This window comes from Pseudophryne corroboree, chromosome 1 (assembly GCF_028390025.1).
Source record: "Pseudophryne corroboree isolate aPseCor3 chromosome 1, aPseCor3.hap2, whole genome shotgun sequence".
NCBI lineage: Eukaryota > Metazoa > Chordata > Amphibia > Anura > Myobatrachidae > Pseudophryne > Pseudophryne corroboree.
Window position 1 is genome coordinate 780844240 of NC_086444.1, and position 17509 is coordinate 780861748.

Below are 17509 nucleotides of genomic sequence, written 5' to 3' on the forward strand. Positions count from 1 at the left end.
AAGAAAGAAAAAAAAACCACGGTTAGGTGGTATATACAATTATGGACGGGCTGCCGAGTGCCGACACAGAGGTAGCCACAGCCGTGAACTACCGCACTGTACTGTGTCTGCTGCTAATATATAGACTGGTTGATAAAGAGATAGTATACTCGTAACTAGTATGTATGTATAAAGAAAGAAAAAAAAAACACGGTTAGGTGGTATATACAATTATGGACGGGCTGCCGAGTGCCGACACAGAGGTAGCCACAGCCGTGAACTACCGCACTGTACTGTGTCTGCTGCTAATATATAGACTGGTTGATAAAGAGATAGTATACTCGTAACTAGTATGTATGTATAAAGAAAGAAAAAAAAAACACGGTTAGGTGGTATATACAATTATGGACGGGCTGCCGAGTGCCGACACAGAGGTAGCCACAGCCGTGAACTACCGCACTGTACTGTGTCTGCTGCTAATATATAGACTGGTTGATAAAGAGATAGTATACTCGTAACTAGTATGTATGTATAAAGAAAGAAAAAAAAAACACGGTTAGGTGGTATATACAATTATGGACGGGCTGCCGAGTGCCGACACAGAGGTAGCCACAGCCGTGAACTACCGCACTGTACTGTGTCTGCTGCTAATATATAGACTGGTTGATAAAGAGATAGTATACTCGTAACTAGTATGTATGTATAAAGAAAGAAAAAAAAAACACGGTTAGGTGGTATATACAATTATGGACGGGCTGCCGAGTGCCGACACAGAAGTAACCACAGCCGTGAACTACCGCACTGTACTGTGTCTGCTGCTAATATATAGACTGGTTGATAAAGAGATAGTATACTCGTAACTAGTATGTATGTATAAAGAAAGAAAAAAAAAACACGGTTAGGTGGTATATACAATTATGGACGGGCTGCCGAGTGCCGACACAGAGGTAGCCACAGCCGTGAACTACCGCACTGTACTGTGTCTGCTGCTAATATATAGACTGGTTGATAAAGAGATAGTATACTCGTAACTAGTATGTATGTATAAAGAAAGAAAAAAAAAACACGGTTAGGTGGTATATACAATTATGGACGGGCTGCCGAGTGCCGACACAGAGGTAGCCACAGCCGTGAACTACCGCACTGTACTGTGTCTGCTGCTAATATATAGACTGGTTGATAAAGAGATAGTATACTCGTAACTAGTATGTATGTATAAAGAAAGAAAAAAAAACCACGGTTAGGTCACTGGTATATACAATTATGGACGGGCTGCCGAGTGCCGACACAGAGGTAGCCACAGCCGTGAACTACCGCACTGTACTGTGTCTGCTGCTAATATAGACTGGTTGATAAAGAGATAGTATACTACTAATATTATATACTGGTGGTCAGGTCACTGGTCACTAGTCACACTGGCAGTGGCACTCCTGCAGCAAAAGTGTGCACTGTTTAATTTTAATATAATATTATGTACTCCTGGCTCCTGCTATAACCTATAACTGGCACTGCAGTAGTGCTCCCCAGTCTCCCCCACAATTATAAGCTGTGTGAGCTGAGCAGTCAGACAGATATATAATATATATAGATGATGCAACACACTGGCCTGAGCCTGAGCAGTGCACACAGATATGGTATGTGACTGAGTCACTGTGTGCTGTGTATCGCTTTTTTCAGGCAGAGAACGGATTATAAATAAAAGTGGTGGTCACTGGTCACTATCAGCAAAACTCTGCACTGTACACTACTGAGTACTCCTAATGCTCCCCAAAATTAGTAAATCAAGTGTCTCTCTAATCTATTCTAATTCTAAACGGAGAGGACGCCAGCCACGTCCTCTCCCTATCAATCTCAATGCACGTGTGAAAATGGCGGCGACGCGCGGCTCCTTATATAGAATCCGAGTCTCGCGATAGAATCCGAGCCTCGCGAGAATCCGACAGCGTCATGATGACGTTCGGGCGCGCTCGGGTTAACCGAGCAAGGCGGGAAGATCCGAGTCGCTCGGACCCGTGAAAAAAAACATGAAGTTCTGGCGGGTTCGGATTCAGAGAAACCGAACCCGCTCATCTCTACTTTTAAGTGGACATATAACAGATTATTATTTGAACAACCTGGTATACACTGGAGAAATAATACCATTCAAATATACCAGAATATAATTGCCCTTTTTTTTGGATCAGATATATGAATAATTTAATTTATATTGATTTGGAAATCCTGGTATCCTTTAGAGACTGGTTTTAAGAACAGCGCTGTGAAAGTCTTTTTTTTGTTCTGGTGTAAGATACAAGTTTTTGCTTAAGCAGTTCTGAGGCTGATCTGCTACATAAAAAGAAACACAGCTGCAAGTTAAAGGGAGCGCTTTGAAAGGGGACTGACACACATTTGTGTTTTGAATCCCTTTGGCTACTGTAGTTTCAAAGGAGTCTGGGGGCGAGCTTAGAAGGAGAGTGTAGCCTAATGATCCCCGGTGCCAAACAGCAGCTTAATACACACAGACACAGAGCTGCCAATCCCCAGGATATCCAGGCTGCACATAGATCACATACAGCATAACATGTATGTTTATGAGCGCTAAGTTCATGCGTACTAAGCTATAACATGTTATGACCAGAACAGAAACTATGAGCTGCAGTGACGCAAGTATTACATAATTTCCCTCTTCCTGTTATAGCTAAGAGGCAGTAGGAGCAGTGAAATGACATATGACCATATGCTGGCCCACTTTGAAAAACTGCCTACGACACTGCTGTACCACCTGTTACGTCATTTCTGCAGTCGCTCTATTGGTTTCATACTGTGAACCACTCTCCTCTACCAGCTCAGCATACTTGAGATAAGACATCAGAATAGAGGAAAGAAGATCCTGTCGGCTTGTTTTAAGAAGCTAAGAGAGGAGAGTAAAGTAGGACATTTAGTGGGGAATTCAATTGACGGTGGGAAATTTGCGAAGCCCCATTTTCCCAGCAGCAACGGGGTTTTGCTATTCAATTAGAGGACTGAAAATCATTATTTTTAGGATAAATCACCAAGACTTACTCTGGCACCCTTCCTCCTGAGGAACAATAAAGCAATTGGAAGTTTCCAATTATCTTAATTAGGGGTCTATTTACTAAGCCATGGATGGAGATAAAGTGTACAGAGATAAAGTCCCTGCCAATCAGCTCCCAACTGCAATTTTTCAAACCCAGCCTGTGACATGGAAGTTAGGAGCCGTTTGGCTGGTACTTTATCTCCATCCATTTTATCTCCATCCAAGGCTTAGTAAATAGACCCCTTAGTCTGTTATTATGTGTTACCCCTAGAAATAATCCCCAAGTGCTGTAGGGGTTAATTTCCCCTCTGCCTTGTCAGGAGCCAGCTGATTGAACAGTTTGTGCACAGCATAGGCACGCGTAGCAAGATGGCCGCTGTGCCATTTTCCAGGTTATTTTCCAGGTCTGCCACAGCATACACAGGACTCCGGAGAGGAAAGCACTGAACAAATGGTTGCTGCTCCCCCGCACACATCAAACCTATTATAGATACACTACAGAGGACACAATTCATAGCTTTCCTTGGGGTATACATATTATACACGTTCAGGTCACATTATCAAAACCACCTCCCACATTTGACGTCGGCAGCGTGTAGCCCATGAAGTACATCACATATCATGCGCTGGTTTGGTGGGTCTATAAGGTGTGCACTAGGCTGTTTGCATACATATCACCTGTTTGTTAGCTGTTCGCCTGCTGCTGTGGTGAAGGTATATCAGGATGGGACAAATGGCACCGTTGCAAATAACCGACATGAAAACTGCAGAGCACCACAAGCCATTGATGTGAGAGGTGAATGTCATCTATGAAGGGACATGAGGGCCGACTGAGACGCAACAATGGAGAAGGTCACCATCAAAATGAGCCTTGGGGCTATAATATGTGTGTCTAAAAGAACAGTAAAGACCATCTAGCAGAGACTTCTGGTTCCGGTGCCTGCATGAGGAGACACTGATTTCTATAGCTCTCCTGCACCTCTGAACATCGGGCCGCACAGAGCCTCCATTCCGCCGTGGACCGCGGCGGTTTTTGCAGTTGGCCGAAGGGGAGAGTGTGGGGCACCACATGGACAAGTTTTTATCCGCATCTATGCCCCCCAAAGTGCAAAAATCTAAGTCTGAACGTCGGCGGCCGGAATACAAGATGGCCGCCGCGTCTGAAACTCAGGTGGGAACACATGCTGCTGGCACTGATAAACACTCACAGCACGCCCTGCACCCCTCACAACTTACCCCAGCCACCCCTGTACCTGCCTCTGATAACCCTGTTACGTACTCAGATGTAGTGAAAGCGGTACAAGTGGCTATGGGACCGATTATGGATACACATTCAGCCAAACTGCAACAAGCCATACGTGATATGAAGTCGCAAATGAAGCAACTTTCTAAAACAGTGGTAAATAATGAGCAAGGTATTGGAGAAACTTTCCAAGAGGTCACTGAACTCAAAACACAATATGAACAGTTACAGAAATCCCACTACCAACTACTTACAAAGGTCGACGCCCTTGAAAACAGGTCACAACGATGCAATTTACGTGTCGTGGGATTGCCTGAATCACTCAAAGGCCCTGAGCTGTTTACTTTTTTACAATCTACCCTGCCTGATTTACTGGATATTGGTGAAGACTGTACGGGTTTGGTTATAGAACGAGCGCACCGCTTGGGTCCCTGTGTAGTCATTTTCAAAACTCTCAGCTTTGTCCACAAGGAAGCCATCTGGGCAGCATCACGGCAAAACAGGGATCTTAAATGGTTGGGATCTCAACTGTTTATTTTTCAAGACTATTCTTCTGAAGTAATGAGAGCAAGGAAGGACTTTGCACCTCTGTGTACCAAGTTGATGAAGGATAAAAGGAAATTTGCCTTGTTGTTTCCAGCACGTCTCCGTCTCTTTGAGGGCAACGCATTTAAAGACTTCTCCACTGTCGATGATGCAGAGGGATACCTGCACGAAATTGCTCAGACAGATTGCAGCCCCTCTGAGGACCCAGCTGATCTTTAATGAGACCTGTAGTTTGTGATTATTTGGTCTTATCTATCCCTGAAGAGATGTCCACATTCAGTTTAGCCGTGATCTCTGTGTATACTAACTTACACCTTCAACCGGCAATATATGAGCACCTTGTGGTCTCCTTGCTAACAATATATTTTTTTTGTTGTTCTTTAATCTCTTGCTGTTATTGCCAGGTTGTCTTCTTTCACCGGTTTAGACCTCACTCATGATCTAATTACTCTCCCTGTTTAGAGTTATACATATTTGTCCTCCTGCAATTGTTACTAAGATTATATTTGGCTATAAACAGTATTATATCAATAATGCTTATTGATATAGGGGTTTACCTGTTTCATTTGGCAATGTTTGCTCATGTGACCCTTTTATATTTCATCTAGTTGCTGCTTTGCGTCTTGATTTATATTGGCTCTGTGCCCTGCCCTCATATATACTCATTCATGAATAATTATGTTCTTTTTATGGAGGCTAGGAGCACCTACCCTGTTATGTTTTATGTTTGTTACAACTTACCCGCTTGTTAGTCTGACGCGGGAAGATCTAAACCCGGAAGTTCACCTCGCCTGTGTGCGTAACATAGGAGTGTACTTCCTTACCGGGGTATATTCTCTATGTTTGTTTCCCCAGTTGTTCCTTCCCACCCCCCACCCCCCCTCTTCCCTTTCGCAACTCCGATTTTGTTGTATCTTTTATTTTATTATCATGTGGAATGTTTTCAATGAGTGGTCTGGGATTCTGTTTTGCTTGCTTACTTATATATCATCTCATGTATGGCTAGTCTAACATTAGGCTCTCTCAATGTCGGTAGCTTTCATTCCCCAGCTAAGAGGAAGAAGATATTGATATACCTGAACAGAATGCAAATTGATATAGCATACTTACAGGAACCCACCTGCTACCCCCTGAAATGTTAAAGCTAAACACACTACGCTGGAAAGTTCTTTTATCTGCCCCGTTCACCTCTAAAGCTAGAGGTGTAGCTGTCATAGTGAAGGCGTCATTAGCAACCATTGTGCACTCCTCGTCAATCGACCCCCGGGGTCGCTATATAATAGCTGATGTGTCAATTGATGAATCTAGATATATATTATGTAATGTTTATGCCCCGAATGTATATTCTAGGGATTTTTTTGTTAAAATTGTGTCCAAAATGTACGCATATGGTACTGTACCTATCCTCTTAGGGGGTGATTTTAACATAGTGGCATCTCCACAGATGGACATTTCCTCCCCTATACGCGACAAACGCCGGGCCCCAAAGCTAGGCATACCTTACATTCTCCAGCAACTTCATCTGGTAGATGTGTGGAGGGCTTCCCACCCTCTAGAGCAGGGGTGGGCAATTATTTCAGCTGAGGGGCCACTTGACATTTCCTGTCAGTATCCGAGGGCCACATACAAAATAGCAGCTCCCCCCACTTGCCAAAAATATAGGGACGTGCTTTATGTGGAAGGGGTGTGGGCAAAAAATAATACAGATTCATATTAGGCTTCACAATAGTCTCTATTATTCAAATTGCGCCACACAGCGCCACTTACACACATTACACCAGATAGAGCCCCTTTTACACAGTATGGAAGGTAGAGCCCCTTTTACACATTACAGCAGGTAGAGCCCCCTTTTACACATTAACATTTTTTTTAGGATAATTATTGTGCTGCAAGCAAATTATCCAGTGTCTTATGGCCCCTGGGGAAAGGTGTGACACTGTGACACAGTGACAGAACACGTAGAGGGGGGTGACAGTGACAGAACACGGGGTGTGTGACACGGTGACAGAACACGGTGGGGGTGACACGGTGACAGAACATGGGGTGTGTGACATGGTGACAGAACACGATGGGGGTGACACGGTGACAGAACATGGGGGTGGTGACACGGTGACAGAACACGGGGTGTGTGACACGGTGACAGAACACAATGGGGGTGACACGGTGAAAGAACACGGGGGGTGTGACACAGTGACAGAACACGGGGAGTGACAGTGACAGAACACGGGGGGGTAATACGTGACAGAACACGGGGGGGGTGACAGTGACAGAACATGGGGGTGTGACACGGTGACAGAACACGGGGGGGTGACAGTGACAGAACACGGGGGGGTTATACGTGACAGAACACGGGGGTGACATGGTGACAGAACACGGGAGGGGTTGGTACAGCGAGAGCTAAAGATCTCTCCTCCAAACCTAAAAACAGACTGACGCCACTGCCCGCACACACAAATATAGACACACACACACACACACACACACACACACACACACACACACACACACCCCTTTCTTTCTCTCACTCACTTTTCCCATTAACTTTACTGATCTGGCTGGCTGGCAGTGGCAGGAAGGATGGATCTATTCTGTACAAGTCTGGCTCTTGTCACGTGTAGCTCCGCCCCCTGAGGTCCCGTGTAGCCCCGCCCCCTCCTCGCCACGTAGCTCCGCCCCTTTTCAGATGAACCCAGCCGTTGTCACTGGGAACTCTGGAGGAGGAAGGAGGCTGCTACAACGCAGCAGCAGGGGAGAGAGGCGCCGCTGGCAGCTTGGAGGTACTGCAGCTCAGAGCAATGACAAGCAGCTCAGCCGTTCGGGCCGCTTGTCATTGCTCGCTGGTGGGAGGCAGTGGGCCGGACAGGATCGGTTTGCGGGCCGCATCCGGACCGCGGGCCGTATTTTGCCCACCCCTACTCTAGAGCGTGATTTCACTTGTCTGTCTGCAGCTCATGGTACTCTTTCCAGGATAGATTACATTTTTATGTCTGAGCATTTATTTACACGTCTCCTGGATTCTAATATAGAACCTATTTGTGTGTCCGATCATGCTCTGTGTTGGATTAAAATTGCTTTGGTTACTGATTAGGGCCCATACAAACAATGGCGTTTCCCCTCCCACTTATCTCACTCCTTAAAGTTTAGAGCTGCATTGAAAAACCGTCTGGGTAAACTATCAATTTCACAATGCTGATATCGCAGCTTCCTCCCCCACACTTTTTTGGCTAGCCTTTAAACCTGTGCTTAGAGGAGAGATTATTTCTTATTGCGCACATAAAGACAAACTGTTTTGCTCCTCCTACGTAGAATTACAAACCAATCTGACTGCTTCTTACCAGTTATTTAAGACTACACCTACCTCAGCCAATAAACTGGCATATTTGTCCCAAAAGGCGGCTTTTGATAATATGTTATCCCAAGCGGAGTCCAAATATACTTTTAACTCTGCCTGCAAATTTCATAGACATGGAAATAGGTCGGGGAAGCTTTTATCCAACCTACTTAGGGGCCAACTCACCTCTAGTACAATTAAAGCTCTTAAAGATAAGAATGGTAAGACCACTTCTTGTGGCAAGGAAATCTCTAATATTTTACATGCCTTTTACTCTGAGTTATATGCCTCATCAAAAACTAGTATTGAAGATGGTGTTGCCTTTTGGGACAAAGTGACCCTCCCCCACATGTCCCCAGATCAAGCCTCATCCCTAATGCAGCCCATATCTATTGATGAAATACGACATGCTATTAAACAACTTAAAACCAATAAAGCTCCAGGCCCAGATGGAATCTCAAATGACTTTTATAAGATTTTAGGCCCTAAAATAGAAGATACCCTTCTAGCCTTTTTTAATTTGCTTATATCAGGATCTGACCCCCCTCTATACTTTAATTCTGCCCTGTTGAAACTCTTACATAAACCTGGACGTGACCCTCTCTTACCCGGCTTCTATCGTCCAATTTCCCTCCTGAACACAGATTATAAACTATATACCAAAATTTTAGCTGATAGACTTAAACTCATTCTTCCAACTATCATACACGAAGACCAAACAGGGTTTATTATGGGGCGTCACTCTGCAGGGAATGTTAGGAAAGTCCTCACAGTTATGCAATGGCTAGAATCCTCTAACCAAAAGAGTTCCAGCGCAATTTTATCACTCGATGCAGAAAAAGCCTTCGATCTGGTAGCATGGGAACACTTGTTTAATTGTATGCGCAGATTTGGCACCCCCAATGAATTTATTCTGAACCTGCAGAGGCTATATAAGGGCTCCTCTACACAAATTTTAAGTAATTGCTACCTTTCCCACCCTTTTTCTATTTTCCAGGGCACGAGACAAGGTTGCCCTCTCTCTCCCCTCCTCTTCGCTATGGCGTTGGAACCACTGGCAGCAGCCCTCCGTTCAAATTCCCTGTTTACTCGCATTAAAATTAATGATGTAGAGGTCAAGTTGAGCCTCTTTGCAGATGACATGTTGTTATTTATATCTCAGCCTTTACAGTCGCTTACTGCTATTATATCCACGATAGACAATTTTAGTGCATTTTCAGGTTTTAAGGTGAACTATTCAAAATCAAGGCTCCTGCCTATAGTGACGGAAGCTAATTATTTTACATCACACCCCATCTTAGCCAGGTTTGCTATTTGTCACACCCCTCTTAAATATCTTGGGATTCTTATTTCAACTACTTTAAGTTCACTTTATTCGGTCAACTTTCCACCAATACTGGCTTCAATTGTAAAATTAATCAACCATTGGACACATTTGCCCCTTTCATTATCCGGTAGAATTGCTGTCATAAAAAGTGTGTTATTTCCCAAACTTTCGTATATACTACAAATGCTCCCTCTTTGTCTTTCAAGATGGGATACCAAAGCCCTAAATGCTCAATTTACTAAATTTATGTTGCAAGGTAAGAAGCCACGCATTGCTTTTTCAAAATTGATTCTTCCAAAGGCGCAGGGAGGTTTTGCTGTGCCAGATGTTACCACTTTCACCCAAGCAACTCATTTTCGATATATCTCAGACTGGTTGGGGCAAACCTCCGTATTTACCAATACTGCACTAGAAGATGCACTTTTCTTCCCCTTTTCTCCTAACGCATTATTACACTCTCCCAAATCATTGATCCCTGCACCCATTCACTCAAATATATTATTTGCAGATGTTTATAGAAGTTGGTGTTCCATCAATAAACGCTTACACAGGGATCATACTGACACTCCTTTTGCTACCTTTTGGGGAAATCCCAGTTTTATTCCAGGTCTAGATAATTTGTTGTATCTGAACTGGAAAGCGAAGGGGATAATAGCGGTAAAAGACATTTTTGATCCGGGTGGCACCATCCGCACTTTTGATTATCTCCAAAATACTTTTGGTCTACAGAGAGGGTGGTTCTTTATGTATCTACAGGCTAGGCACTATGCTCAAACCAAAACTGTAAAACCAAGTGTGTCCCAACCCAAAGATGTGATTCTAGAAACTATGGCTTACATTAAAATCAAACCATACAAAATTAGTTATTTATATCCATTTTTGTTGGAGCCATCTACGGTAGCAGTTTGGTCTCGCTCCCATAGGAGCTGGACACGAGACATTCCTTCCATTCAGTCATCTACTGTTTGGACTGATCATTGTGAGGCCACCCTTAAACGTATCCCCTCTGCGACACTGCAGGAAACACATCTAAGAATTATACATAGGGCATACATCTCTCAAGCACAGAGAAAATTTATGGTAGCAGAAGAAACGTGCAGATGCCCAAAATGTATACCAGTAAAGCTGATTTTTTTCATAACTTCTGGGAATGTAGGAAGGTCAGACGATTTTGGGATAAAGTTGTCACTTATGTCAATAAACTTTTTTCTCTATGTCTTATCAAAGCCCCTATCCCTTGCCTTCTATTGAACTTCGATGAATAGGATTTAGGACTATGCAAAACTAGATTGTCTCCTATATTAACGGTTATTTTGACCATCGCCAGTAAACTTATTTTACGACACTGGATCTCCAGATCCCCCCCTTTTCTACACGAACTTCAGTCAGATATTTTAAAAATACTTTATTATGAACGAAGTGCTGCATTTCCAGAGATTGAGACTGGTGTAGTAAAGTTTTATAAAAAATGGGGTGACTGTATAGTTCGACTTCCCCAGAGTATACAAGATCAACTTCAAACAGTGTTTGAGGGCACTGATTGGTTTTTAAGACAGAAGCTAATGTAATTCCTATCCACCACGATAACTTATTTTTGTATTTCGGAGTTACCACTGCCTTTTCCCTCCTTCCCTCTGTTTTGTGTTCCTCCCCTCCCCACCCTCCCCCTTTTTTATTCTTAGCATACCTCATATAAATTTTTCTGAAGTTATCCTTTTATGCCTGGTACATTGGATTTGAATAACAAGACTGTTTGTAATTTCTTTCATCATTCTTTTGGATGTAGCAAATGTTTTGTACACCGTAGTCCTTTGCCCGAATTTCTGGCCATTATTTTGCACTGACTGTCATCCTTTGTTTTTTGTTTTTCTTCTCATTGTACTTTGATGCCTTGAAGTTAACAATGTACCAATATTGTCGGCATGTTATTGATTTTCTATATATATCAATGGAAAAATGTTGTAAAACCCAATAAATCGTTTATTTAAAAAAAAAGACCATCTAGCAGCTGTCCATGCTGCACACGGCGGTTACTCTGGCTATTAGCTGGTGGTCATAATAATGTGACTCGACCGTGTACAGTATACATATAAAACTAACCAACATTTTAGCTTTGCAATCTGTAATATCTGTATAGGCTAGCTGATAAATTTTGTATCACTCACATTGTTTATAAGTAATTTTTAACTTATTTTATATGAAAAAAGACTAATAATGTTTATATTAAATAATCTTTTGATCTTAAGTAAACACCACCTTAATGCGAACTTCATGATGCTTCGGTGGAGCAACCTCAATCTCTTCAATGGTGAGCGGCTGTTTAGGTCCCCAGCATACCGCAGCCTTACATCTGATTGTCTAAAAGTAAAAATAAGATTCATTATAAAAATAGCACAATAATTATTACTGAGGTAATAATACTAATAAATAAGAATAAAAGTAATAATAACATGGAACGCCCTTACTTTTACCAATTACTTTGGTAATGAACAAGTTGTCATTTGATGTAATTGATGTTTCACAGTTTAAACTGCAGGTTGTTCTGCTAAAAAGGGAATTCAGGCAGCCATTGCTGTCATTATTGTTATGCTTTCTACCCCTGCTAGGGCTCCCATCATTTTGGATCTGAAAGTACAGTACAGTAACTAGTCGATGTGGATGCTGTTGGCATTAGCAAAACTGTTGGAGTATTAAAATATTGTAACAGTGTTGGCATTATAACTTTAAACATGACACTTTTCAATTGTGCATAAAGTTATAATGCCGACACAATTACAATGCTTTAAATAACATTACAACACTCTCTGCAATCTCCCATCAATGTAATGCTAATGGCTTTTTCTTTATATATGAACTCTCAACAATGATTCAGAGGTTGTACAATAGGGATTCAGGACCATGCTAGCGCACCTAATCCCTCTGTCTAACGCCGGAAGCAGATCCTTCTTTTGCTGTTCTTTTCTAGAATAACTATTTATGTAACACCACTTATTAAGTGCACTCTCATCAGTGACTCCGTAGCAGTAATACAATCATTTATCTACTATCATACCACACTGTATATACTCAATACCGTCTGATCTTGGAATCTAAGCAGTGTTGGGCTGGGTCAGTACTTGTATGGGGGACCACCTGGAAATTTCAAGTTTAGTAGAAAAGTCTTTTTCTGTCCTTCCTGCCACAACTGTCTCAGTATTGCGATTATAGTTGATTTACTAGTACAACTTACCAGGGGAACTTCCCCAGGTACCAGGGCTACCAGAGAGCCATTATAGATACCACTATTCTTAGATACCACTAATTTGTAATACCCATGAGTCCAATTAGTTGGTTCACATTAGATTATGTGATTGCCGGTCCTAGAGATCATGGTAAACAGACCACACCCACACAGGGTGGTCAGGTGCTCTCCTACCTATCAACTGGATCCTATATTTTAATACCTATATTTTAATACCTATAATTGTACTGTCTGTCTGTATTTTGATACACCCTAATATTTATTTTTAATGTATAGCTAATGAAAAGAGATTTTAAAATCCAATCTTTCTCTGCTATAAGAGTGCACCCAAACAGAAGTCTTCTTTCCTCTTTTTTCGTGTAATCTCCCATCAATGTAATGCTAATGGCATATTGATTACTGACAGCATCAACATTGGTGAAACATACAGTATGTATCTCTTTTGGAACAAAAATAGAAGCACACACTTCGTTATGGTGGCCTTATACTGTGCAATTACCAGCTGATAGAGCCAATTAGTGCATAGTGTATGGCAGTAACTCATAATTGCCTACTTTTGAAAACGCATTTCAGGGAGATTGTGAAAGTAACACCTATCAGCGTGGACATGTACTGCTACATCTGAGAGGCGCGTCAAAAAAATGACTTACATCCAAATGTAAATGAGCCCCAAAGTTAGTAAGATCTACTTGTTGAAGTAGGTTTCAGGATTTGTTTGTGTATTGTGTTTTACAAGAGCTTCCATATACTGTAAGTGGCCATGACAAACCTTATTTAAAATGCATGTAACCATAGGGATCATTGTGCCAAATAACCAATGCTGGGAAATTGCACTGATGAGCCCATTTAAATGTATAATTGTATATAGCTCTGATTTCTTTTTTTCCCCAAGAATGTAACAGCTGCATCATTGGGGTAAGGTGCAATCAGGGAGATTGCTGGACTATTCAGGGAATGAGGGAGATTGCTGCTATTTAAGGGAGGGTAGGCAACTATGCAGTAACTGAGCACCAATAATTGGTCTGCTAGGCATGAAAATCTTCCAGCATGCCTGACAAATGCGGTTATGTGTGCTCTAATCTACAGATGTGTCCACTTACATCTTTGCTATATTGCAAAATTTTGCACAACGGGGGTAATTCCAAGTTGGTTGCAGCAGGAATTTTGTTAGCAGTTGGGCAAAACCATGTGCACTGCAGGGGAGGCAGATTTAACATGTGCAGAGAGAGTTAGATTTGGGTGTTGTGTGTTCAATCTGCAATCTAATTTGCAGTGTAAAAATAAAGCAGCCAGTATTTACCCTGCACAGAAATAAATTAACCCACCCAAATCTAACTTTCTGCACATGTTATATCTGCCTCCCCTGCAGTGCACATGGTTTTGCCCAACTGCTAAAAAATGTCCTGCTGCGATCAACTTGGAATTACCCCCAACATGCAAAACGCGGCTAAGCTGTTTTTCACGAGTAGTGAGTGGATGTATTTTTAAATTTTTGCTTGCCATAATAGAATATGTATAAAGTAACATATTAAAGAAGCAAGTTAGGAAAAATCACAAGACGGCTAAATCTCTAAGTCTATCGCATGCAAAACTGTGATATACATGTTGGGATATAGCAAATATGTATGTGGACACATCTGATCTAATAGTATATGGCAGTGGTATTGTTGGCTTAAGTCTGAGTCACATGCAGATGTGACCTCGGCTGTATCATTTGCCACAGCCATGTCTCCATTATATGATAATTTTGTGACTGATTTCCTTAACACTGAGACGCACACTTGCAGCATCTTGCAGTGCTGCATTTCTATCTCTGTGCCTCTTTAGACGCACCATCGCACATACCATCAAAACGACCATAAGTCTGGTGTAGTTTCTCCATCTGACCATGGCTTCCTGTGAGTGGCTTTGTGTCTTCAGATGCAGTTGCTTACAGTGTGACATAGCCCTGGTCTGCTTTGCCACACCCTGTTACCTCCCTGGAATGCCCACTGAAATCCATCTACTGTGCTCAGGTCTCTTCTGCATCTCCCTGCAGAAACCATTGGGACGCCTGCACTGTGTAACTTCTATACATGTGCATAAGAAAAAAACATTGGCTGTCTGCGTCAATATTGGCATAACATGTGACTCTGAATCAGGCCCAGTATGTTTTCATTATGTTAGCTAATTGGTCATCTGATGGGGAGTTTTAGCTGACATTGTGTGGCCACCAGGAGGCAGTGCTGATGAGATAAAGTTTGACAACTGTTACAATTACTGTGTGCCTTATTCACATATTTGGACATGGAATTTTACATATTTCTGTGGTGGATTTTGGTCTTAAATGTAGACCATTATCTTTTTGTTCTCATAGAATTCAAATCATGCCACAGATCAGGGTGCATTTACATAGTCATTGTTCCAGTAATATGTATAGACCTCTAATAATACCCTCTGGCACTGAGTACTAGTAGTTACCGCCTGCTGCTTAGAGAGGGCAGCCTCAATCTCAGCCTCAATCTCAAATATTACAATTGTACAAAACGGAATATACAGTAGCAGAGCTTAAGGAATACTGTGATGATGGAAAAAAAACAGTCAACCTTATATTCAGATGCAAAATATAATAATCAATAAAGCCTACAGTATATATTAAATGTCAAGTGATCACAATCACAGTTTAATTACTGGAGAGGAAGATATTATGAAATAAATAAAATATATCAAAAGCAGTATAATCTTCCACTAGTATATAACAATTGTAATATAAGCAAGCGTAAAAGCAGTGTACAAATGGTGTAACTCCTTGAAATAGTGGACATTTTAGAGCTCATGTTCAGTGAAGCAATAATTAAAAAACTATTAAGCGGAGGAATAGTGACATCCCTTTGTAGATCCTGATGTCAGACTAAATTAATTTGTTAATTTAATTTGTTATTGGAAAATGTATATAATTGAAAAGGGTTTCATGCCAGCTAACACTTGGGAAACTGTTTTATTAATTGTTAGCGTGTTTGCTGCCAAAGGACAGGAATCCAAGAGCCCTTCTAAAAGTCCAGTAGTGGTGAGTCTTTATGGTGCAAGTCAAGAGTCCCAATCGCTTCTACTGTATGTATCAATTTTATTGATGTTTCATAATATTGTAACAGATCAGCAGACATCAGTTTACAGTGACATCAGAATAAACTCCTGTTTGTAAGTAGAGCATAAAAAATGCCCTTAACTGTGTGTCTGGAACAAACCATGTTGCCATACAAGAGGAGCAAATACATTTATATTTTTTTCTGTGCAGGGTAAATGCTAGCTGCTTTTTTACATGTAACTCAAAAATGTAAGACAGCTTAATTTTTACACTGCAATTAAGATTTCAGTTTGAACACAACCCACGCAAATCTAACTCTCTCTGCACATCTTACATCTGCCTCACCTGAACTGCAGCATGGTTTTGCCCACAGTTTCTTGCTTTTTAGGTTTGCTAACAACCCTGAATCAGTGTGCATAAACTTTCATTGGCAAACTGCCCACTTCTTTTGAAAGTGTTTATACCAATATTTTTGTTCAGTCTTTAAAAAAAGGATTCTATGTGCACTTTACTAAGGTGAAATATCTGCCTACAGGGCTAGGAGTATATGTTGGGTTTGGAGGTATAGGGCCTGATTGTGAGTCAGATGCAGACTTGACAGCGACTGCATTCTTTGACGCAGCCACATCTCGCATCTTTATGCTAATGTGAAACCAATTTTGTCCACAGAGAGATGCCCACTAGCAGCTGTGTAAATGTGTCTTGGCGCGCCTATAGATGTACCTTAAGACACCAATGAAACGTGGAACTTGCAAGAGCAGATTCTCTGTCTGAACATGGCATCCTATGTGAGCGGTTCTGCATATATAGATACAGTCACTGTTAGTGAATCACCTGCATCTTTCTTGCCTCCCCCTTTTGTTGCCTCCAAAAATGCCCACTAAAATCCACACTCCCTGCATCCAAATTCATTCTGTGTCTCTGAGATAATTATCGGGATGCATGTGCAGTACTTAAAACATTACCAGAAAACTGCATCCATATCAGCAATGCATGCATTCAACATCCAACTCCGAATCAGGCCCATAGTATCACATTCTTCTAATACCAGTAAGGCTTCTGAGTTTTCATCTGATCAACTGAAGTGTTTACTTGGAGGAGCATCAGATATAGCTGATGTGGTCACTTGTGTAAGGTTAGATGTGAATTATGGTAGATTGATGGATGTTTTCTGGTGAATCCCATGTTCTTTGTTTCCTTCATATTCCTCATGATCCTCGTTTTCTCCTTATGTTTCTATTCCTCTCTCATTGTCCTCCTAGATTTTCTACAAAAATATTGGTTTGTGATATTGATTGAGGTGATGCTGTCCTGATTACTAAATTTCCTTATTTGAGCATTGCCCAATAAGTATTCTGTACCTTGAGGATTCTGCTTTCGATGATGTATATTAATGAAAGGGATATATAGGTCATTCCTTCTTCTGAAAGTATTAGTGGATGAGAACTCTTTTTTTGTCTTGAATTTTGTCATAGGCAATGGTCTTGACCTACTCCAAAGATGAAATAGAATATTTAATCTTTTGAATAGGCAATTTTTTCCCCTCTGCTCACATTTTTTACTTAAGTATTCATGTCCTTACTTACCACATTCCTTCATAATAAGGTTGTAGTGTTTGGTTAGGATAATGATCAATTCTTGAGATCATTTAAGTAAACAGGTTTTTCCTTTCAGATAGTGATCCTTGAGATCTCTCTCAAGAGAAATTTGTGGTAAGTAGCCCATAGACTTCTGAAGGCAA

At 41.5% G+C, this 17509-nt stretch overlaps 1 protein-coding gene and 1 pseudogene across 2 annotated transcripts in view; one reads left to right on the forward strand and one right to left on the reverse strand.

Annotated features, from left to right (window-relative positions):
- Nucleotides 1-17509, reverse strand: part of LOC134910195 (alcohol dehydrogenase 1-like) — a 177551-nt gene that overhangs the window by 106680 nt on the left and 53362 nt on the right. For both annotated transcript variants that reach the window (XM_063917968.1, XM_063917962.1), the window contains exon 2: nt 11720-11821. In XM_063917968.1, coding sequence (XP_063774038.1) covers nt 11720-11821 — 102 coding nt within the window. The remainder of the gene's footprint in view (nt 1-11719; nt 11822-17509) is intronic.
- On the forward strand, nt 12502-12620 carry LOC134943008 (5S ribosomal RNA; annotated as a pseudogene).